We start from the raw sequence: 22,751 nt of genomic DNA, 5'->3' as shown, positions 1-22,751 counted from the left end.
CAGCCTGCAGATGGGAAGTGCACAGCCTGCCAAGGATAAAGTGGAGGACCACAAAACAAATGGAGTAACTGAGTTCATTAATGCGGCCGCGTAGTGGGTCAGCATCCTGCTTAAGTCCGATCGGCTTTCGATGACATCATCTGCACCAGCCTCAAAGTCATTGACAAATCTGACGTACAGCGACTGAACCAGTGAGGAGCACAAATCATTTTTGGAACCACAGAAGACGACAACGTGCTCCACAGAACCAACACCAGAGAACAATGACTTTCAGGGCCTGTACTACAAAGCTGGTTAGGAAAATTTGGGATATACGGAGAGAACAGCTGTACTATGGAGCAGGATATCAACATTCACTTCAGCGAGGTGATTTCAGCTTGGCAACGTGCGCGTTCATATGAAATAGCTGGAGATTGCAGTGTCAGACCAATTACAATCACAGAGAAACTGTGGAGCAACTCATGACACAATTGAAGAATAATTCTTTAAAAATATGAAGAATTAAAATCCATAATTCAGACCAAAAACAACAATGTTGCTGTAAAAAAAGCAGGAAGAAAGGAATGCAGACAGGAAGCTGTCGACACTGTCAATGCATAAAATAATATACATTATTAATCCATGGGATGATAAACAGGGCATGAGTTAATCCGTCCACAATACGGAGAATGTCTGACACAGGCATCATCAGCCGACTATAGATCAGTCCATCAGATATAAATCTATATCTTTCCTAAAGGATATCATCAGTAAATTATAGGATTGCATTTATCCATTTACAATATTTCTTTCCTAAACACAGCTGTCAGATCTGCACCAGAATCTTATAACAATGGGCAGCTCAATTTCCAAGAGAACTGATTGGTCAGGAGGCAGGACTTTTGTACTCGGTCAGATCCTAGCCAGAACAAAACCCAGTCCCGACCAGGTTAAGTGTTCAGCCTAAGTAACCATGGTGACTTAGCCTGGTAAAACAATAGCCAGTGTTGTAGTATACTATACACCGAATAAATCCCGGAAGTTAGCGCGATAAGAGGAAATCCAGCTTCGTAGTACAGGCCCTTCATGAGGAGGAGTTTGCATGTGATTGTTTTTGTGTTCAGGGTAAATAAATCATTACCCTCATCATGACAAAAGTCCCTAAGTCACTTTTTGGACATTTTATGCTTTGCTCATATATGTTTATATTCTAAAATTTTTACAAAAATACATTTGAAAAAGTGAGCAATAACATCTCAAAATGGCCAAAAAATGGCAAACATGATCCCATTTTATTAGTTGATGAGGCTCTGCAGCCTATCCTAGCTTAGTGAGAGCCAAAAGGTTTGGAAATGCTTTAAATAAAATGAAAAATGTTTTACAATGATAAGAAAATGTTTTGTCTCTTTAAAAAAAAGACTGACTGAAATGACAGAAACCTGTTTATTTGATATGGTACAACCACAATGACGCTAATTAAATCCATTTATTCATTTCAAAAAGAAAAATATATAATCGACTTCTCCTGAATATCAATATGATTAACTTTCATTTTACAATAATCATTTTAAGACAACATTTAAAATGTAATTACTGTCTTTAATCTAATTTTTCTGGTTGTTTGATGGTACTCTAAACTACCTGTTTTTTATAATCAGTAAGCTGCAGTACAGGTATTTTGAAAAAAAAGCAGGTGTGAAAGCTGAAAATAATCTTTTCAGGCACAATTTTTTACCCCAGCTAAAAATGTGACAGCTTGAAAAATAATATATTTTCTCTCAAAGGAATCATACAAGAAGTGAACAGATAGCTTTAATTTTACCGCCCATCAGATAAGTCCACAGCACATTGGGCTCCTTCGTTTGGTTTAGAACATGACTTGGACTCTGAAATGTTTCTGCTTGGTGGCGTTGTGATTCATGCCCACCTTCAGCATCCACCTTGACTTCATCATCTGTACATACTGCATGTCTTTGTGTTGCTGATAGAGGGCGCCGTTGCCTGGGTGAAAACGTGAAGGGAAGCATAAACCTGTGGTCACGTGTGTGTGTTTGTAATGAACAGGTGTGATAAAAAGCTCACTGAGATAAACAATACCTCGCTCTCCTCCCCAGCCCAGAGCTTTGTAGTGACGCAGGACTCGTCCAACAGCGTTTCTATTGTGAGCGAGAGCCACCGTTCGCTGGGCTCCAAAACGCTGCTTGTAATACCTCATGAGGGAGCGATGGCCAATCTTAACTCCTGGAAAAACAAAGGGAATTCATTTCTAACAGAACAATGGAGAGCATTTGTCATGTTTTTATTGTGACGTCTCTACGAAAAATGCAGATTCAGACATATTCTCTTTACTAAAACCTAATAGAGGCGTGTATGAGCACTGGGTTCTTAGCTAGCATGTTAAGGGGGAGAGACTGTTAGAGGGATATCTCAGTCCTGATACAAAAAAAAATACAACAGACTGAAATGATATTAATAAAAAGTTGCATCAGTTGCTGAGATCTTTGACTTTCTTAAACGTGGTATGTTTGGAGGCTTTGTGCCGGTGTTGGCCTTTCTACCATTTAGCTGTTGAATTGCTTGTAGTTGCCAGTGAGGAAAGACATCTGAAACTTGGATCAGACAAAGCAGCTGTGATTAATAACTAGGGTTGGGCATCGTTTGGATTTTAACGATTCCGATTCTCAATTTCGATTTATGTTCTAAACGATTCTTGATTCCGATTCCCTCAGAAGAAGTGATCAACCCTCTCTCCCCCGTCAGTGGCTGCGCGCGCGCACCCACACACGCACACACAGAGAGAGTCTGTTCCCTGGTTGTCACGTCACTAGAGCGATGAAGTCACCAAAAAGCGCCACTATATTGAAGTGACAGCAGTCGCTACAGTTGCGTTCGGTGTGAACGCACTTTTATACAAACCCCGGAAACAAACGGAGCAAGCAGAACGGAATATTACAAACTGCAGAAACAAACTAGTGCTGGCATCTAGGAACCCAAAAAAAATAATCGAAATTCAAACATCTTCGTAATGGCTCCGAACGTTCGAAACCAGTTCCTATTTGGAACCGGATCTCAGTGCCCAACCATACTAATAAGGTTGACTTTTTTTTTGTGATGACATGAACCTACAATTGTTTTACCCTTAGGGGATGAACCTCCCCTGTAAAACAGGAACTAGAGCAGCAAGAATGCTCATTCTTTTTGCTACAGAAAGCTAACACGTTTGCCTCCATCTTACGTGAAAAAATGAAGCTAGGGACGTCATTATGTAAAGGTTGCGTGCAGTGCAACCCCAGCAACTTGTTACGCCACAGCGGAGTTGCCTCACAGGGTAGTTGTAGCGTTGTAGAAGCATGCCATGCGGTGAGAGAGTTCAGATACTGATAGTGTGTGTGTGGGAATGAGAGATATTGCTTCAACAAATTCAGAATTCACAAGCAGCTTTGTGCCTCCAATGTTTCATGTGTAAAATGTTCAATGTACAGTATATGATAGAATGTGTATATTTAAATTCTATAGTTGATTAATTCATTGTTGAGAAATATTTTGTTCAAGTTTCAATATTTAGTTTTGTTTTGGTTCAGCAGTAGAAAACCACATCGGCAAATGATCATATCTCAAAAGTGGAATTCGAACCTACGTTAGAGGAAGGAAGAATCCTTGACTGCGGCGCCTTAGACCACTCGGTCACGGGGGCTATGGCTAAGTTTAACTTATCTTTCTAATTTAATTAATGCTGGTGCTCTTTCACTTTGAAACTGTTCCATTCTAATTACAACTATTCTTAACATAAAAATATACTAGTGCTATGAGGGCTGGTGCAATAACAAAATTTGGCTGCGAATGTATTTATCTTATTTCTTGTGTATCTATTTATTTGTTGTTTATTATACTTTTATGAATGTGCACTCATGGGAGGGCATTTTAAATTGGTTGTAAATGTTTATAATGACCATAAAGATATTAGATTCTAAATACTCAAACTTTTTCACACAGGCTTTCATAGACTTTGATTAAAAAAGAATGTTTTTTATCATGTAATTTCACCTGAAGGCAGAGTGAGTTCCAGCGTGTCATCATCATACTCCATGTTGGTGCTGTCAGAAAGCTCTTCATCATCCACATCAGCATCCTCACCTTCTCTCCTCTCAGGATAGCTGCTCCTGTAGGGAGAAGAAAGTCAACCCTGACCTTAGTAAATGATATTACAACACAGACGAGAAGACGTTTTAACATTAAAATCGTCCTCTGACTACCTGAAGTCGTAAAAGTCAGCAAACTCCAGGGCAGCGTCGCCGTCTGTGAAGAGTTTACAGTGGCTTTTGTCGGTCATGTGACTTTGTACGGCTTCCGTGGAGTAAAACGAGCGCCCCTTCTCGTTACACCACAAACACACGTTGCCAGCACCAACTTTTTCTCCTGCAACGTACACACAGAAATCAATCAAACTATATTCTGATAGACTAACAGTGAATAGTGGGTGCTGTGACCCACCCAGGTAGCGGATGAGGCTCCTCAGGTCCACGAGGAACTCCAGGTCAGGGATGAAGAAGCTGTGGACTTTGGTCATGTGGGAAAGGTTCTTCATCAGGGACTTGGAGTGGTGGGGGCAGAACAGACAGTTGGTGACGGGGATTGCCCCCGGCAACGGTGCTGGAGCCGCCGAGTCGCCTTCATCCTGATCCATCGTCTCCTCTTCGTCTTCATCATCCATCTCATCATCATCACTGTTGACATCCTCCCACTCTTCTAAAAGGTCAATGGAAAAACATATGTTAAGGTTTCATTTATTCAAACGTTTTTTTTCAGGAAATTTCCTTTGATCTCCTGACATGTTTTGACTATCAACTGTCAGTCAGAGGCGTCTGCTGATCGCTTTGATGACACCTGGGACTCTCTTCTCCTGAGACCATTGGGCGACAAGGGTGTGGCCAGCCCGACAGAACTGTGAAGTTGGCCACGCCCAGAAAAAACTCATAAGGACACATCAAAGCGACCAGCAGAAGCCTCAAAGAAAGACTGGCAGTTGACAGTTGAAACATGTCAGGAGATCAAAGTAAATTTCCAGAAAAAAGTGGTATGAATTAAAAAACAACAACATATTATTCAGAATGAAGACAAGATGAACTTAATTCTAACACATATTGTGTTGTTGGTGGTTAAAATAAATTACAATAGCTTCGTGACTGGACCTTTTCTGTTCTGATAGTGGAACATAGAAGTCAAGTGTTCAAAGGCAACAGTAAAGGAAGTACTAGTTGAAAATTTTAGTTTTCTACGTCACGAGTCGTATCACACATATTTACAGTTTTAAAGGGCGCTACTTTTCATTGAAAAACTGTCAGTCTTCCTCAGAGGCGTCTGCTGATGACTTTGATGTGTCTTTATGAGCGCTTTTGTTCTGGAGCTTCAACATCAACAGGGATGAGGGAACATTTTTACATTAAAACGACCAGCAGACACCTCTGAGGAAGACTGACTGTTGACAGTTGAAAAATGTCAGGAATAATGTAAAACCATAACATATTCAAAAAGACAAAATGAACTTGCTAGAAGGATAATTTGGAGGAAAAAAAAGATGAGAATCATAAACAAGACGTTATTCTGACACGTTTCCCACAGATTTGAGAGAATTAAATATTTTTTCGACTATTAATGAGTCAATGACAAAGGATTTTCACTGCATGATATTTAATAAAATGGGCATCATTGGGCAATTTGATTTATATGAATATTATGACAAAATTAAAAACATAAAATACCATGAAATCTTACAGGAATACAATATAACTAAAATAGGGCTAGACATACATTTGAATAGATTTTAATTAATTTTTTGTTCCTTCATATTTAGCATCTTTTTATGCATTTAAACCTTTTTTTAATTAAAATAAATGCAATTGGACAGAATATTTAGGTGTTACATCATTGACCCTAACTCATTTTCTTAAAAAACGATGTTTGTCTGTAAATTATCTTTATTTTCACCTTGTTCAGCTGCAGCTCCCTCCTCGTTCTCTCGTCTCTTGGCTTGTTCCTCCAGCCACATCATCCTGGGCGGTTTCTCTGGCTTCTCCGTCTGTTCTTTCCTCGGTTTGGCTGGACTCGGTTTCAGCTGCTCCTTCAGCGCCTGCTGCAGAGCTTCGTTCCTGGCGTCGTGATCCGGTTTCTCGTCGTCGAGTCCCTTCTCCCGGTTCTTCTCATTCATCTTGTCCAGCTGCCTCTGAGCGGCCAGCACCGCCTGCTTCTCGGCCTGCAGGTGTTTGTGGGACTGCAGGTGGTTCTGAAAGGCATTTTCACTGGAGAACTTCTTGTTGCAGATGGAGCAGCTCTGAATGAGTGCGGTGTCGGACAGCTGCTGCTCGGCGGCTGTCCTCTGTGCGAGCACGCGTTCCTGGAAGTTCTCGGCCGTGACGGGCGGCATGTCGGCCACCTTACGTTTCAGATTGTAACGGTGCCAGTCGGTTTTATAGTGCGCTCGCTGCACCTCGCCATCTGCAAACGCCACTCTGCAGCTGATGCACGTGTAGCACGACATATCGTCTAAAAGGTAAATACAAAAAAATCTCAATCTAAACAGAAACTCAAAAGGTCCAAACACGTCACAACTACATTTGGAAGTGTTATTACTCCTTAAGTCAATTTGAGAGCATTTTTGCTTATTATTTTTTACCCTTTTTCTGCAATTACACCAAACGTGTCATATTTTAACCTATTTTCATCACTTTTCCATGCCATATTTTTGCTCCTTTTAATGCATTTTTGCTACATTATTCCCATTTCTGCCACTTCTCCATCAAATTTCAATGCCTTTTCTGCACATTTTTTCCTCTTTCAAGACATTTTCGGCACTTATAAACCCTTTCCACCACTTTTCCACCTAATGTTGCATATTTTGACCCATCGTTGTCACTTCTAACATCTTTACACCATTTTTTTTTTTTTACCAATTTAACCACATTCATGATTTGTCATGCCCATTATTTGCCAGTTTAAACTAATTGTTCCTACTTTTTAAATTACATTATTTCAGATTAAAACAATGATATGCATATTTAAGATGACTATATAATGTGGCCCAAATAATAATAAACTTCCTGGATAACAGTAGGTATTATTCAGAAGAATAAATACATGTGGGTATCACAAATTCATAGAACAATGGGCCATCCTTCTGAAACTTTTACCAATTGTTCTGTGATTATTCAATGGGCATTCTGTAAATTTGTAGTTTGATGGGATGAAAACTTTTGAAAATATGGCCAATTTAGTGAGGGGGGGTATGTGTTGATTTCAATGCGTGCTTTTTTTTCCTTCCATTTTCAGCTTCAAATATGTCAGGAGCTACATCATGTAGTGAACTGAAATTTTGTGAAGTAATACAGCCAGGGAATGAAATTAGGAAAATATTATGGGGGCAATTTTGGCCCCAGTAGTGTTAAAAAAAAAAAATGGGTTCATTTTTAAAATTATTGGGTGCCATGGAAAATTTTTTTGTTACAGCTTGGATAGTTTTGTAGATTAAAATGCATAGACTTTCTTTATCAGAGATAACTTTTCCACCAGGATATATAGACAGACATATTTGATTAGGAATGCAAACCTTCTATATAATGAGTTATTAGGCTTCGGTAGCAGCAAAGGATCATGTATCCCAGATGGAAATGTGCAGCAATATTGATAATTACAGGTTAAAATGTTGCTCTCTGTACAAGATTGTGGTATTTAACTGGATCGTCATCATCATTGAAGAATAACAAGCGGCAACCTAATTTAAAGAAATATAACTTTTTGATCGAGTCATAAAAAGTAAACTTAAATCCGAGTAGTAAATAGTGTTTCTCTATCCTAAACGAAAATGCTAGATGTGCTAGTGAAACAAAACAAAAACAAAAGAAGTAATTTTCTTGACTTTGGCGATTTCAAAGTAAATGACAACACAGTATGAGAATGTGACCAATCACTCGTTACTGTTGGAGGCTGAGAAACGCGTTTATATCAGTTATTCAACATTATATAGCTACATAACAACCAGTGGTGTGATGAATGCTAGCTACTAGCTAACAAGCTGGCAGCTACAGGGATGTAAACACTGGCTTTAAAGCGCTAAGAAATACAGGAAACGTTTGAGAAGACTTACCTTTGCCTTTAACTGCCTGTAGTGTTTTAAATTATGTGATTTAGTGATAGTTTAAGGCAGATAAATCACTGATAGCATAAACACACGAGGCTTGACGCTGGGCCTACTTCTTCTTCGTGGTTTTTGTGTTTGTTGGGAAGCATTAGGGCAGCTCTACCGCCCCCAGTGGAGTAAGACTCAAGGTTCACATAACAATTCATTAGCAAATTAAAACTTAGTTTAAGAGCTTAGTTTCAATATTTTAAGTTTTACATGAAATTATATAAAATATAAAGATTTCACCCCTTTCGACTACTACCATCATTTTTAGTTTATTTATTTTTTGCTACCACATTATTCAAATTAAAAAATAAAACAATTGTTTTGGGAGGTTTTTTTTATTCATTTTAACATTAAGACACTTCTTTTCATTAGGGAGGAGGATAAGGGTCACTGGGGAAAAACAAATAAATAAAGAACAACGTCTAAATTATTAATAATGTTCTTAGAAAAAAGAATTCTGAAAAAAAAGACAGAATTCTGGCTTTAATCACAGCATTCTGTCTTGAGTCTCAGAATTCTAACTTGTATCACATAATTCTCACTTTAATCTCAGAATTCTGATGTGTTTCCCCAAGAATTCTAACTTTAATCACATAATTCTGACGTTGATCTCAGAATTCTGACTTGAACTCTGACTTTTTTCTCAGGACATTAATAATAATAGAAAAATATTGAGCCTTTATTTTTCAGTGGCCCTAATCCTATTCCATACCTTCACACACTTGCTCGGGGTCAGGAGTTATCTGTGAGGAAATCACTAGTGCAAAAGCATTCACTCAAACAAAACAGTCTATACTGAGAAAACATGCAAACCACACAAAAACAAAAAATACCTTTACAATGAGAGGTAAACCTATAAATGCTCTATTCACACACTTTTAGAAAAAGTTAGTTAGTTACTCACTGACGCAATAAGAGGATTTCCAACTTTCTGGTCTTTTATTTAATGAAATCACAGTTATTCTGGACATGAAGCTTTCCAATAATAATATAAGCCAGGGAATTACAATCCTAAAATAAATGCATTATGTGACATTTAAAAAAACAAAACAAAAGCAGAGTCATTTCAAATGTTTCCCAAAAAATATTTATTACTAAAGTAAGTAGATAAAGTCCTCCTGTGCTGTTTGTCCTGATTGAAATGGGAAAAAAACAGAATCACCTTCAGGAACAAGTCAAGATAGATTAAGGCATCTTGTAACGTGGGTAACATGTTAATCTTTCTGCATTTAGTAATTTCCTTAAACTTAAAATCCATTATTCTCAGTACCATGTCTAACAGTGTAAACTAGTGTCTGTTACAGGTATTAATAGAACTTCATCCTGCAAAAAGGTGAACAAGCAACAATCTCTGCACTACTTGAAAAGTTTAAAATCAATCCACACAGAATGGGTTCTACAGTGTTATATTATGCAGTCTGCAGCTCCTATAAAAGTGACTTTTTGTCATATTTGCTAAAGCTGTCAGTATGTAAGGACAGTGTTACATCAAACTAGTAGTTTGTGCAGCCTTTGGCAGATTGCCAGAATACACCGCGACCAAGCAAAAAGAACCAATCAGACCCAGGATTGTGTTTGATGGACTGTCTGACAGCTGTTGCTCACAGGCCCCGTCCCTTTCCCGTAGCAAGAGCGCTGTCTTTTTTACAGTGTATGGTCTGGAGGAGTAGTAGATGGAATTGGTGACTTTTCTGCTTGAAAGGTAATTACTGCTGCATGTGTTGTTCATGTGCGCACAGCAGCCTCCGTTTGAGCTGCTGTAAGCGACACTGTGTTATTGCTGCTGCTGCTGAGGTTTGTGCACATAGAAAGAGAGAAGCGCTGCAGTAATATGCTTTTGCCAGAGCATGTTATATTACTGTGGTGTTGCTGTCAGACTAACGTTGGCTTGTTAGCTCCTCTGAGGGAGGGACTTTGGAAAGTTTGGAAGCAGAGCAGCGGGGAGGGAGGGGGAGAGAGGGATTTGAGAGTTGCGGACTGCACCTTTAAAAACGTTTTAAATCGTGGAACCCAAGCCTTACTATATTGGCCTATCACTTTAAAGATGCCAAAGGAACTATTTCAATATTTCAATGTCGTGGTTCAGTTAAAAGTTCAACAGATGTTTACAGGGACAAGTTATATTTATTTAGCCCAAATATCTATTATCCAAAAATGAAGATTAAAACAGTATCTTTCATCCATTGTAACACTGAAGTCACAAAGGTGACAAAGTAAAAAGTTTTCAGTGAAATTAACACATTTCATGTTAAAATAATTTAGGACCTAAGCCATGGGTTAGTAACCACTGGATTAAATTGTAGTTTTCTTGTCAGAGCAGCAGTAAAATCTGGTGCAGGTTCACCAACTTTTAGTGATGACATTTCTTTACAAAGAAAGAGTTAAATCCTCAGATTTTACTCAAAGTGCTGCTGCGACTGAGACATAAGTGAAGTGGGCAGTGAAAAGCAGCTGATGCTGGACTCTAACAATGCTGTGAATCAAAGTTCTTCTATGATGATGATGATGTGGGGCATTTCTCAGCAACTGACCTCGGCCATGCGTTCAGGCCGGGCTGACTGACAGGTGCTGGGGGGGGTGAAGACGTTGGGGTCGCTGATGCCAAGCTGGAGGTTGATGAAGCGCGTGGAGGTGGTGACACTGCTGTTCCTGGTGTAGGTCTCCTGCACTGGGTAGCAGTCTTTCAGGGTGTAAACACCCACCCAGGTTTCATCTGAGGAACAGATCAAAGGAAAACTGTCCATCAAAAGGTATTTCATTTTCACTTTGAATCTTATCACTGCCTTTGACTAAATTAGTTCAAGACATCTATGATGCAAATTAGTTTGGTATACTTTATATTTTATAATATAGCATTATTGAAAGCTAAATACTTCTGCAAAAAAGGAACAACGTGAAAATGTGTTTAAATGCAATCTTAAATCTGAATACAGAGCAGTCCAATGACAATCCCAGGATTCAATGAAACAACGGCTCACATAAATCACTAAAAAGAGAAAAACATAAAACTTTGCAAGAATCTTGCTGCAATATTACACGGAAGCCAAGGAAACATCAAAGGAAACATCAAAGAAAACAGCAGATGCCTCTGACAAAGACTGGCAATTGACAGTCGAAACATATCAGGAGATCAAAGTGAATTTCCTGAGGAACAGTTGTCTGAATAAATGTTGTCTGTATAAATAAAAACGTTAACATCTTATAAAACTTTGCATAACAGTATAAAAATATAGGGGTTCCGATTTTCTGTGATCGCAGAAAACAGTATTCACTATCTGAAACGGAAATATTATTAATATTATTTTTTGCATTATTTATTTATTAATTTTTTTCTTACAAAATCAAGCAGAAATCGCAAAATGACAGGGAATGAACCACACTCTACGCCGGCATGTTTTGGGACAATATCATGCATTTACATGCAAATTTATCCCGTAAACGGCTGGGCAAAGACATGGAAATGCAAAATCTGACACGATATAATATGAAAATGCTCACCTCTTGAAATGGAAATACTGTAGCTATATGACATGGACAAAACCGTCACCGAGATGTTTTGAAACAATATCACATTTTTACACAATTTACCAACGTAAAAATCTTATGTCAAAACTCACCCAAAATCACAATTACGGGAAGTTTAAAAGCCATTAATAAAACCTGATTCGTGAAAGCCGATGAAACGGGAACAAAACAGAAATGGGTAAACTTTAAAATCGGAGCTTCAGGATATTCACAGTTTTGTGTTGAGCCGTCATCCATCATTTGTCTTTGTTTTTCCCTCTCTTTGGAATCGATGCTCTAATATTCCTGATCTACTCACGTTGACGTGCTGGCTTTCTGTCTGACCACTCCTGAACCTCCACGTTGTCACCAGGGCCACCAATAACATACTGGTCCTCAAAGGTGGAGTTGTTTGGGATGTCGAAAGGATCCCAGGCCTCAGTCAGAGCTAGCTTAGCGCACTCTTTGGTCTTCTGGTCAATCTGGAACATCACCATGCTCTGATACAGGTAGATGTACTCAAAGAACCTAGAATAGAAGAACAACAATCAGCTGGACATAGAGGTTCATGGGTTTATAAAATAATCTATAAATTAATGAATTAATAATTCATTACATTAAGGAGAATAAAACTTATTCTCCCAGATTTAAGTACCATGGAAAATCTGCTCAAATGCTCAGTGATAAGCATCTGGAGACTTCCTGTCCACATTATTTATTGTATAGTTTTGTGATTGTTTGTTTTTGATATATTTTTGTGTCATTTTCGGTGTTTTTGTAGTCATTTTATATATTTTTGTTGTTGTTTTTGTGTTCTTCGTATCATTTAGTAAATATTTCTCCTAGTTTAGTGCGTTTTGGTTGCCGTTTTGTGTATTTTTGGTGTCATTTAGAATTTTTTTCCTCTCATTTTGTGTTTTTGTTGACACCTGTGTGTTTTCGTTGTCATTTCTTGGTTTTTTATTGTTTGTGTGTTCTTTGTATCATTTAGTAAATATTTAACCCAGTTCAGTGTGCTTTTGTTGTCGTTTTGTGTATTTTTGGTGTCATTTAGGATTTTTTTTCCTGTAATTTTGTGTTTTTATGTCATCGTTTGTGTCTTCTTGTTGTCATGTCTTTATTTTTGTTGACGCCTGGTTGTTTATGTTGACATTTCTTTGTTTTTCGGTGTCACGTGTGTTTTTGTTGTTATTTTGTGTATTTCTGTAGTCATATTGTGTATTTTTCTCTCAAATTCAATGATTTTTTTTTTTTAAATTTATTATCTGCGTATACGTTTGAGGGCTGCACTAAAATAGCACCTTGTACAACTATGTTTTTTTGTCATTTTGGACTAAAAAGCAAAACCAGACTCTTTTAACCTCACATTAAAGGGCCCATGTTACGCAACAACAAATCTGGGTTTCTTCTTTATTTCTACAACTTCTACAATTAGCAAAAATGATAATCATTCAGAAAGACAGAGAGCTTTTCTTTCACATAATCCAAAGACCTTTGAATAAATGAGATCTCTGATGTGAAATGAAGGACGGATTATGGACTTTATCAATAGGTCATGTGTTTGTTTACAAAGCGCATTATTTCAACACAGCAGAGTTAATGTTGGCATGAAATCAGATAAACAGCAGCAGCAAATATTAGACATCGGATTAAAGTGAGAGAGTATGCACGTAAACCAATGAAGGAAACGCCTTTAACATCAGGAATGAAAGAGCTATAATGTGTGAAATTATTGCTAATTTTCAGGACAAATGAACAGTATTTTACCTCTGACACGGGGTGTGCTTCTTGTGCTGCTGCAGGACTCTGATCCTGTGGTTGAGGCCGTCGTAGGACACCGCAGCCCGGTGGTTCCTCCCGCTGCCATGGTCGTAGAGCACCCACCTGCCCTCCCACTGCGGCGGGGCGAGGCACGGCTCAGCCGCCAGGGACGACCCCAGGCACGGCAGACCGAGGACCAACACCCCGGCAACGGACAGAAGCTCAACCAAGAGTCGGTGCATTGAGTCAGACTGGTCAGTTCACCTGAGTAACGGTAACGAGTCAGCAGCTGCTCACAGACACACACACACACACCTGCTACTGAGAAAAACAACGAGCTACAGACACACATCCGGCTGAGGATTTCAAAATAAAAGCACAAACGGAACGTCCAGATGAGACTACTTTGACACAAATATTGAACAATTATTAATATAAAGGATTCTTACAGAAAACGTCTTAAATATGTATACAACGACAGCTGGCACCACCAAGATACATAAATGAAACAACATCTACAGTCCTATTCGCTTTTCTAATAGAACTGTAGATTTTGTTTAATTTCTGTCTTTTGGTAGATTTGTATATTTGTATGTACATTATGTATTTTTTTTTAATAATATTGATTAACCATGAATGGGGATTAAAAGAAAAATCTAAATTACATATTAGTTTAATAAGGAAGCTTCACAATAATAAATCTAATTGATTTTTTCCCCCCCTCGAATACCAAAAACCTCAGGATCAGGATTAACTTCAGGATCCAGTTTACAGGATAAAATATAGTATAAATACAAAAAGATAGATAGATAGATAGATAGATAGATAGATAGATAGATAGATAATAAATAACATATAACACACCTAAATATTGGAAAAATAAATTAAAACTAGAATTTTTGCATTTCCTGAAGAAAATGCAAGTGAGGATGCATGTACTGGCCTCCGTCACACTAAATTAGCATAGCATTAACCTAGCAATAGCCTTAACGTTGTAATAACTTAGCAACAATCGCTAAAACCAGTTAGATTGAAAAGGTTGAAAAAGGCTGAAAAAGGTTGAAAAAGGTTTAAAAAGGTTTAAAAAGTTTGAAAAGTTTGAAAAAGTTTGAAAAGTTTGAAAAAGTTAGCATTGCGTTAGCGTCAGCGTTAACATTGTGCTAGCTTTAACATTGCGCTAGCATTAACATTGTGCTAGCATTAGCATTGCGCTAACATTAGCATTGTGCTAGCATAAGCATTGCGCTAGTATTGCGCTAAGCCAAGGCAAGGCAAATTTATTTGTATAGTGCATTTCATACTCAAGGCAACTCAATGTGCTTTACATGATAAAACATTCAATTGTTTAAAATCAATAAGAACATTTAAAATCATCAGTAAAATCAATTAAAATCATCATGACATCAACAACATGACTAAAAATCTCTCTCTCAATCATATGCAGTAGAGAAAAAAAAGTGCCTTTAGCACTTTTTTTATTTGAATTGTGCTAACATTGCTAACATTTGAATTATGCTAGCATTAGCATTGCGCTAGCATTAACATTGCATTGGCATTAGCATTGTGCTAGCACTAGCATTGCGCTACCATTAATATTGCGCGAGTATTAGCATCGGATTAGCATTGGCATAGCGTTAGCAATAGCATTGTTTTAGCATTCAAAAAGTTTGAAAAGTTTGAAAAAGGTTTAAGAGTTTGAAAAAGTTTGAAATTGTTGAAAAAGGTTCAAAAGTTTGAAAAGGTTGAAAAAGGTTGAAAAAGATTGAAAAGTTTGAAAAAGGTTGAAAAAGTTTGAAAAGGTTGAAAAAGTTGAAAAAGTTGAAAAAAGTTGAAAAAGTTTGAAAATTTTGAAAAAGTCTGAAAATTTTGAGAAAGTTTGAAAAATTTGAAATAGATTGAAAAAGGTTGAAAAGTTTGAAAAAGGTTGAAAAGGTTGAAAAAGGTTGAAAAAGGTTGAAAATTTTGAAAAAGTTTGAAAAATTTGAGAAAGCTTGAAAAATTTGAAATAGGTTGAAAAAGGTTGAAGAGGTTGAAGAGGTTGAAAAAGTTTGAAAAGGTTGAAAAAGGTTGAAAAAGTTGAATGGTTTGGATCAATTTCAAAATGGCCGACGATGAAGAGGGTCAAAGTGCACGAGGGTCAAAAAGGTTCGAACTTTCAATGTAAGTGGAAGAGAGCAAAAAGTTCCATGAGAAATAACTCAAAAAGTTCAAAAGTTTTCAAAACACTGAGATATAGCAGAGAAGTACAGAATTTTCTGAAAAGTTTGATACCTCAATTGTTTAAATTAGTTGAAAATTGTGGGACGAGTTAGAGGATACGGAAGAATGATAAAATAGCAGAAGAATAATAAAGGGGAATGAATACAATAGTGAGGATGCCAATGCATCCTCACTAATTAAATATGGATAAATATGGCACAGACATAAATATCTCTTTCTTTTTCCATCACGTGCTCATTCAATGAAGTAAAGACAAAGCTCGTGGGTATTACATTTATTTTGTTAATTGTATAAAATAACCTGGAGGTGTCGGTAATGCACAGCAGAGCTGGAGGTCAACCGCTTTTAAACACAAAGAAGAAGAACCCACATGTCGCTTTCTATAAACGTCATACAGAAGTGACCTTATCAACCAACATGGCGAAGAAACAACGTGGGAAAACCACGGCTTCCTCTCCGAAGAAATGCACAGAAAAGCCAACAGAACAATTCAGTTTTATGCTGGAGTCCAGTGATGATGAGGCTCCAGAGGAGGTCACATTTGAGGACTCCAAGGTTCAGGCTTTACGTAGCATGAACAATGCGCTGGAAACCATCCGGAGGTAGCTAAAGCTAACACTGCTAGCTAAAGTCTGCGCGCTAACGTTGCTAGCTAAACTGTGTCAGCAAAGAAAATGAAAAATGAGATTTCATTTAATATTGAGAATTAAATTTTTCCTTAGCCTGTGTATTTTACAGTATTTGTTCAAGATTTGTTGTTTCTTGCAAAAGTCCACAGCTTTAGCTAAGATAATGTAGCTTAGCTCTCTGCACACCGCTACATACCTTAGCTTGAAACTTTAGTATACTCAATGTTAATGTTTTCTTGTTTGTGTGTGTGTAAAATATTGTTCATCGCCATATGTTTGTTATGATTACTATACTATTTTATTATTACACCGTTGTTGATTCATTGATAAGTTCCCATTACCATTGCGTAAATTGCTGTTTAAATCTTACTGTAGTACGAATAAAGGTCTATCATATCTCGGGTCAATCACTAGATAACACAGTCCCACGTTTGAAGTGGAACACTGTAAGCAGTCATCTGTTCATGTGATTGTTGTATGTTTTCTAAGCAATGGAACGTGTTTCTTTAAACAGAGAGAGAGAACTGCAGAAAGAGAAGAGGAGGAAACGACAGGAGCTGTTCCAGGAGCAGAAGGTAAGAAAGACTGTCTGCGTACTGCTGCATTACAATTACGTGAACAACTTAAAAAGATGTCAATCAAATTTTGTTCACCTTCTTTGAATATTGCATTTCTCTAATAATCTGTTTATGAAATCTTATTTTCCTTCTTTTTTTTTGGTCATGATTTTTTGCTGGGTTCATCTCAATTTCAAATATGAAGCAAAACTTTAACTGTATTGTTGAGTTGTATTGTTTCAAACAGATGCTTGTTTGGTCTCATAATTGAGGAAATTGGAGGCCAAATCTTGAATTATTTTCATTTTTTTTTTTTTTTTTTAACAGTAACCCCTTTCTGACATCAGCAGTGCTTTTACTTTGATACCAAGTTGTTAGTCATTAAGCTTGTGTGCAAAATTGGGCGAATTCAGTTTTTTCTATTATTTGTATTTCTAACCATTATAGATGTTTGTCTATTTTGAACATGTAGACTTTGTTTTGCACAGAAAAGAAAACTCCTGCCAGCTGATGTTTTAGACGAAATCGACACAGCTTCTTCAAAGTAGGTGATTTCTTTCATCTGCTAGTCTTTGATGTGCTTTTGTGTCCTCATTTAACACTCCATCTTTGTTTCAGCACACATACAAAGGTTGGAGATGAAGGTAAAAATAGGACTTCCCACAGCACTAATGTTTAGATAAGGCGGAGCAGCCTGTCAAGCTTAAACTAAACATGTTCTCACCTAGATGGAGAGAAGCGGCCACAAGAAGTGAAGAAGAAAAGGAAGAAAAATGGAATTCATGTAAATACAAGAAAGTATGTTTTGAGTTTCTTTATTTTCCCTGGATGTTCTGATATTAGTTTGTACAGGTGAATCATTTTTAATTAGATTTTTTATTTTTTTATTTTAAATTACAAGAATTGTTGGACCTCTTTCAGGTTTGGGGTCAATTACATTTTTAAATTACATATACACATTCAATTATCCATATTCAATTACGATTACATTGACCAGCATTTATTCCAATTATTTCCCTGCTGAAAGTTAATAACAAATACGTTTTCAAATACTAAAGTTCAGTTACAATTAACCACAATTAATTGAAATAAATAATTCCATAAAACTTAACCTTCCTCTTGTGTTAGCTTTCTGTTAGCATCTCATAAAGTAGTTGGTTTTGACCCATGTCTTAAATCAGCTGTAAAATACACTAAACAATTATCACCAAATTAGTTTTTCATCTCTTGGTTACGTTCTTATTCTTCCTTATTCATAAAAATATTAACTTTTATATTTTTGGTGTCTGAGCCTTTTTTCTGTCAGTATAGGCATAGATTTAAAAAAATAAAATAAAAATTAATTACATGATAAAACAATTCTTAGCAGGTGAACTTGGTATGAAAGGTATTTTAATAATTGTTAATTACATACGTGAGCCATAGAACTGTTACATGGTTCTCTCCGAATTTAATATTTACAACAGCAATATGTTTTTTAAATTACGTCATAACTAATCAGTGAATTACGTGATTATAATTGACCTCTAGCCTCTTCTAACTTATTTCAATCGCTAAAGCAGAACAATTTGGCCTCGGTGACTCATTATTGAACCGTCTGGTCTTGTTTTACAGTTTCACAGGAAGTTACAAAGTGACGACGGGCGAGGATCAAACAGCAGCGTCATCGTTCCAGCTACAAGCAGCACAAGACTTTATCACGTCCAGACTCTACGGACCTGGAGTCTGCAGGTCTACGAGTAAGCCTGGGCCACTTTCCCTCAATGAAATGTTGTTTAACCAGGCCTGGACTGTGTTGTAAATGTCACACTAACGTACTATGTATGATTTGGTTGATGAGCGTTCACACGTAACTATACCTCCAAGTTTCCCAAGATGCATTTCAAATCTACGACAAAAACCTGAAGCACACTGAGGCTAAATATCTCAGTTGAAAGTGAAAGTCAACATGTGGTCATTGGATCCATAAAACTCATGGAAACACATTTGATTCCAACATTTCAGAGATTTTTGGAGACCCGCCATTGTGCTCCTGACAAAAGTTCCGATAACTTCAAAATAAGAGCCCTATTTGCGAAATCCTTTTTTCGTGTTTTTAACTAATGGAAGACAAGAACAGACGCATTTGTTTTGAAAAGATGTTTGAAGCCGGTAACACGACAATTTTACGTTCCACTCGCAAAGCATCATGGGACAGTTGAGTATGACTAGTGCCCACCATACATACTGAAAAAATGTTGCCATATAGTATACATCAGGGTATTTCTCACGTACTAATGTGAACACACTACATACTCATTTTGACGTCAAACTTAGTATGATATTTCCAACACAGCCATGGTTTACTAAATCATTAGCTAACTCCATGTTTGTATAGAGTGCTGATGATTATCTGTGGGTGTATCCAGTGTGTTTCTATGACGATGTGCAGGCTACACTCTGTGGCAGTAGTCGTACAAGACAATTATCTGCCTCAATTTGAGTTCTGCTACAGTAACGTCCTCTGGTCCCTTCAAGGTGTTCCCTGTCCAGGGTTCACCGCTTTGTGGACGAAGGCAACATGCAACGTTTAGTCTAACTCTGACTCAGCCTTTTCCCTCTGACCCAAATATCAACTCATTGTTTCCGTCTGCAGGTAACCAGCTGTTCTCCATCCAGAACAAGAAAGGGCAGAATAAAAATGCAGCGGTGCAGTTTGTCAAGAAAGACTGGGGTATGTTGGGTAACATTAATCACATTTGTACATAGATGTTCCTCCAACAAACCACTGAACAATTGTGATTTGTTAAAAAAAAAAAAAAACTCTAGTCCACTGAGTTGTAACTTTGTTTTCCAGCTTCTGCTCATAAGGCCAAAGCAGAGAAGCTGAAGAAAAGGTGGATCCACAAACAGAAGCTGACGTCCTGCTGAAGGAACAGCAAGTTGACTTTGATCTGGATTATCAGATCAGGATAAACGCCACATATTGTGATGGACTAAAGAAAGCAAGTCACAAACCCATGATTAAAAACTAAACATGAAGAGGTGTTAATATCTTCAGGTTTGTGGACATACTACAATGACTCCATCCAATCATTACCACTAGTGCTGTCGTCAGTCATTTTCTCATTACCAGTGATGGAAAATCCTTGTCCTGGAGGACCAGAACCATGGTTTGATCCCAAGGCCACATCACAACATGAGTCTGAACTGTAGGAGCAGTGAGTTGACGCTCTGGCCTGGACTCAATATTTTTACAAGAGATGTTTTGACTAATCTCAAAATAAACTAATAAACATCTGTTGACCTAATGTTGGATATTATAATTTACTAAATAAAATGTACCACTTCCTACCAAGGAGGTCATATTTTCACAAGTGTTTTTCTGTTACCAGGATCACATCAGATGTACTCTAGAGATGTTGACAAAAAATTTAACCAGATAGAAATTTAAACCATGGGAGATTCCATTAAACTTTGACAGGGATTTGGATCAATAAACTGATCCTGAATCAGTTTCTCCAACCATTATCAATATTCCAAAAATTCATATCTTGGTACGTAATTGATCTTTATTAAATTTGACTCACATGTCAGATTGGTTACCTCGGTTTTATCTGGATTGTGCATTTCACTGCATATTTTAACAAAACAAGGTGATGGGTAATATGGACCAAAACTCAATCTCGTTATTTCTCAATCACAATATAAATGTCAGAATAAGCACAAAGTCTTACCAAAAAGACAATTCAGGTTAAATTTGGTGTTGCAAAATGCTACACAAGCACATTTATTACAAGTCTGCACAATGAGCCACTTTTGTCTGCTTCTCTTATAAGGGACAGCATGTGTCAGTGAATTCTGTAATGTGACTGGTTTAGGGGAAGGTTTGGGTCAGAACGCACTCAGCAATCCATCCAACTGTGCTTTTCATGCTGTTCTGAGAAGTAGTGAAAGTAGCGTCTCCTAAAACAAGTATTTTGGTACAAAATAAGCTATGAAAAATATATAAATCAATAAAAGCCATCTTGTAATTTTCTTTATCACCAAAATGGTAAACTGAATATATCTTAAATCTCAATAAATTCCCCAGCTACAATTCAGATTGTCTTTCAAAACAAATTTTCCCCCCCAAAAAAAAAAAAAATGATGCCCATAAAATTTGGAACTACTGTATTGTTACTAATTAGGATAGAAATGTCTTCAAAGCCATCCTCGTACTATGATCAGGATCACTACAAATATGACAAAGTGCTCATTTTACAAAAGTAAAACCTGAATGTAAACATCTACTGGTCAGCATCAGTTCAAAGTGTTCAATAAATCCTCCATTAGACCAAATACTGACAGTTTAAAGCTATTTTCTATCAATGACCTTGATAAGATCACAGGAAATAAGGGTTTCATGGTGTGTTTTTGGACCTTTTGCTCACAAGTTTGTGTGGAATTAAACAAACAGCCTTAAATCACAGAGCAATGACTTCAGTAAACGTCACACACACACACACACACAGTGCTGTCGGCATTTGCTGTTTTTAATATAAATCTTTTCACCCTCACACAAATTGCACATTTTTTTTTCTCCAAACGGACACAGTCAGCAGTGGACAACTTACTGGTTTGACATCTTCCTTTAACACGTGAACTGGCTAAAAAGGAGGAGAAAACAAAACAGAATTGAAGAAAGAAAAATAAAAATAAATCTGAAAAAGACATCTAACTTGATCTTACCACCACTTTACTATGGCATGCATAGGATTCAGACCTTACTCAGAAAGAGACGACAGACAACTTTGTCTAAGAAGTTTTTCTAAAAGGATGCCATGACTGTAATCCACCCAGAAACTAAAAAAAATGAGTTGGTAGAGAAAAAGCTTTGTTCCACCATGAGTGAAGAGTCAGTTCTGGACCAGAAAACTGAAAACTGATCCTTCCTGTTTAGTCCAGAAGAGGCGAGGACCAACTGTCCAATAGCATCCATCTTCTCATCAATGTTTGGTTTTGTTCAGTAGACAACGTGGGTGCTTTAAATGTTTTTCCTTCTTCATTCAAAAGCGTCCTGTGGTCAAAGTGAAACCTGGTAGGTGGGAGTAGAAACGTCTCATCTGGGGTAGACATTAATATAGGGAGGGTTTTATACCTGATTAATTACCATTAAAGCAGCTTCATTCGTATTGATAGGATAGCAGAATGCCACCAATAAGGAAATAAGGGTTTTGATTAAAATAAAACAACTTTTAAATCTACGTTTGAGTAAAAAGCAACAGATTTAGGTCCACAACTCAACAGTGGAGTCGAACTGAAATAAAAAAAATAATAAAAGAAATCAGTAAATATGTTGAGGATGTCAGTGCTTATGAATGAATGGGATCTGAAAGATCTTTTTCCAACCCTAAAGGTATCAGAAGTTTTCACTGGTGTTTATTTGTTTGTCTGTTAGCAGGATTACATCAAAAAGCACTAAATGAATAATAAAAAGTTAAGGTTTCATTTATCCAACTGTTTTTCAGGAAATTGACTTTGAGCTCCAGGCATGTTTCGACTGCCAGTCTTCTTCAGAGGCTTCTGCTGATCGCTTTGATGCTTCCTTAATTTCTGCGTAATAATTCCAGCAAGTTATTTTTAGATTTTGCTGGATCGCATCAAAGCAATCATCAGACGCCTCTGAAGAAGACTGGCAGTTGACATTCGACACATGGTAAATGGACTTGATTTTATATAGCGTTTTATCCCCACACTGAAGCTGTCTCAAAGCGCTTTACATATCAGCTCATTCACCCAATCACTCTCACATTCACACACCAGTGGGACAGGACTGCCATGCAAGGCGCTAGTCGACCACTGGGAGCAACTTAGGGTTCAGTGTCTTGCCCAAGGACACTTCGACACATAGTCAGGTACTGGGATCGAACCCCCGACCTCTCGATCAGAAGACGACCCACA

At 37.4% G+C, this 22,751-nt stretch overlaps 3 protein-coding genes across 3 annotated transcripts; 1 reads left to right on the top strand and 2 right to left on the bottom strand.

Moving 5' to 3' along the window:
* Nucleotides 1-1,408: 1,408 nt before the first annotated feature.
* znf622 (zinc finger protein 622) lies at nt 1,409-8,251 on the bottom strand. The gene is made up of 7 exons (XM_028472884.1): nt 8,117-8,251; nt 5,965-6,519; nt 4,471-4,725; nt 4,233-4,395; nt 4,024-4,139; nt 2,077-2,220; nt 1,409-1,980 (listed from the first exon to the last, which is right to left on the bottom strand). Exons 2-7 carry the CDS (start codon nt 6,512-6,514, stop codon nt 1,847-1,849), a joined length of 1,362 nt encoding a protein of 453 aa, XP_028328685.1. The 5' UTR covers nt 6,515-6,519; nt 8,117-8,251; the 3' UTR covers nt 1,409-1,846.
* Nucleotides 8,252-9,227: 976 nt separating this feature from the next.
* On the bottom strand, nt 9,228-13,763 carry epdr1 (ependymin related 1). The gene is made up of 3 exons (XM_028472888.1): nt 13,430-13,763; nt 11,982-12,190; nt 9,228-10,871 (listed from the first exon to the last, which is right to left on the bottom strand). Exons 1-3 carry the CDS (start codon nt 13,663-13,665, stop codon nt 10,678-10,680), a joined length of 639 nt encoding a protein of 212 aa, XP_028328689.1. The 5' UTR covers nt 13,666-13,763; the 3' UTR covers nt 9,228-10,677.
* Nucleotides 13,764-16,021: 2,258 nt separating this feature from the next.
* nol7 (nucleolar protein 7) lies at nt 16,022-20,119 on the top strand. The gene is made up of 8 exons (XM_028473143.1): nt 16,022-16,245; nt 16,787-16,847; nt 17,318-17,373; nt 17,448-17,473; nt 17,558-17,627; nt 18,444-18,568; nt 19,465-19,542; nt 19,666-20,119. The coding sequence occupies exons 1-8, from the start codon at nt 16,061-16,063 to the stop codon at nt 19,737-19,739; spliced, it is 675 nt and encodes a 224-aa protein (XP_028328944.1). The 5' UTR covers nt 16,022-16,060; the 3' UTR covers nt 19,740-20,119.
* The last annotated feature ends 2,632 nt before the right edge of the window (nt 20,120-22,751 follow it).

Source organism: Gouania willdenowi, chromosome 17 (assembly GCF_900634775.1).
Source record: "Gouania willdenowi chromosome 17, fGouWil2.1, whole genome shotgun sequence".
Taxonomy (NCBI): domain Eukaryota; kingdom Metazoa; phylum Chordata; class Actinopteri; order Blenniiformes; family Gobiesocidae; genus Gouania; species Gouania willdenowi.
The sequence above is the reverse complement of the archived record's forward strand: the minus strand, read 5'-3'. Positions and strand labels throughout refer to the sequence as shown.

What these genes read in the sequence shown, in the direction of transcription:
- epdr1 (XM_028472888.1), bottom strand. Translation starts at nt 13,665, where the DNA reads ATGCACCGACTCTTGGTTGAGCTTCTGTCCGTTGCCGGGGTGTTGGTC. An exon ending in AAGCACACCCCGTGTCAGAG is followed by an intron (nt 12,191 to 13,429) that starts GTAAAATACTGT and finishes CTTCTATTCTAG; the next exon opens with GTTCTTTGAGTACATCTACC. An exon ending in CAGAAAGCCAGCACGTCAAC is followed by an intron (nt 10,872 to 11,981) that starts GTGAGTAGATCA and finishes TCTGTTCCTCAG; the next exon opens with ATGAAACCTGGGTGGGTGTT.
- nol7 (XM_028473143.1), top strand. Translation starts at nt 16,061, where the DNA reads ATGGCGAAGAAACAACGTGGGAAAACCACGGCTTCCTCTCCGAAGAAA. An exon ending in ATTCATGTAAATACAAGAAA is followed by an intron (nt 17,628 to 18,443) that starts GTATGTTTTGAG and finishes CTTGTTTTACAG; the next exon opens with TTTCACAGGAAGTTACAAAG. An exon ending in TGGAGTCTGCAGGTCTACGA is followed by an intron (nt 18,569 to 19,464) that starts GTAAGCCTGGGC and finishes TTCCGTCTGCAG; the next exon opens with GTAACCAGCTGTTCTCCATC.
- znf622 (XM_028472884.1), bottom strand. Translation starts at nt 6,514, where the DNA reads ATGTCGTGCTACACGTGCATCAGCTGCAGAGTGGCGTTTGCAGATGGC. An exon ending in GAGCCTCATCCGCTACCTGG is followed by an intron (nt 4,396 to 4,470) that starts GTGGGTCACAGC and finishes TGTACGTTGCAG; the next exon opens with GAGAAAAAGTTGGTGCTGGC. An exon ending in GGAACTCACTCTGCCTTCAG is followed by an intron (nt 2,221 to 4,023) that starts GTGAAATTACAT and finishes TTGTTTTTCCAG; the next exon opens with GAGTTAAGATTGGCCATCGC.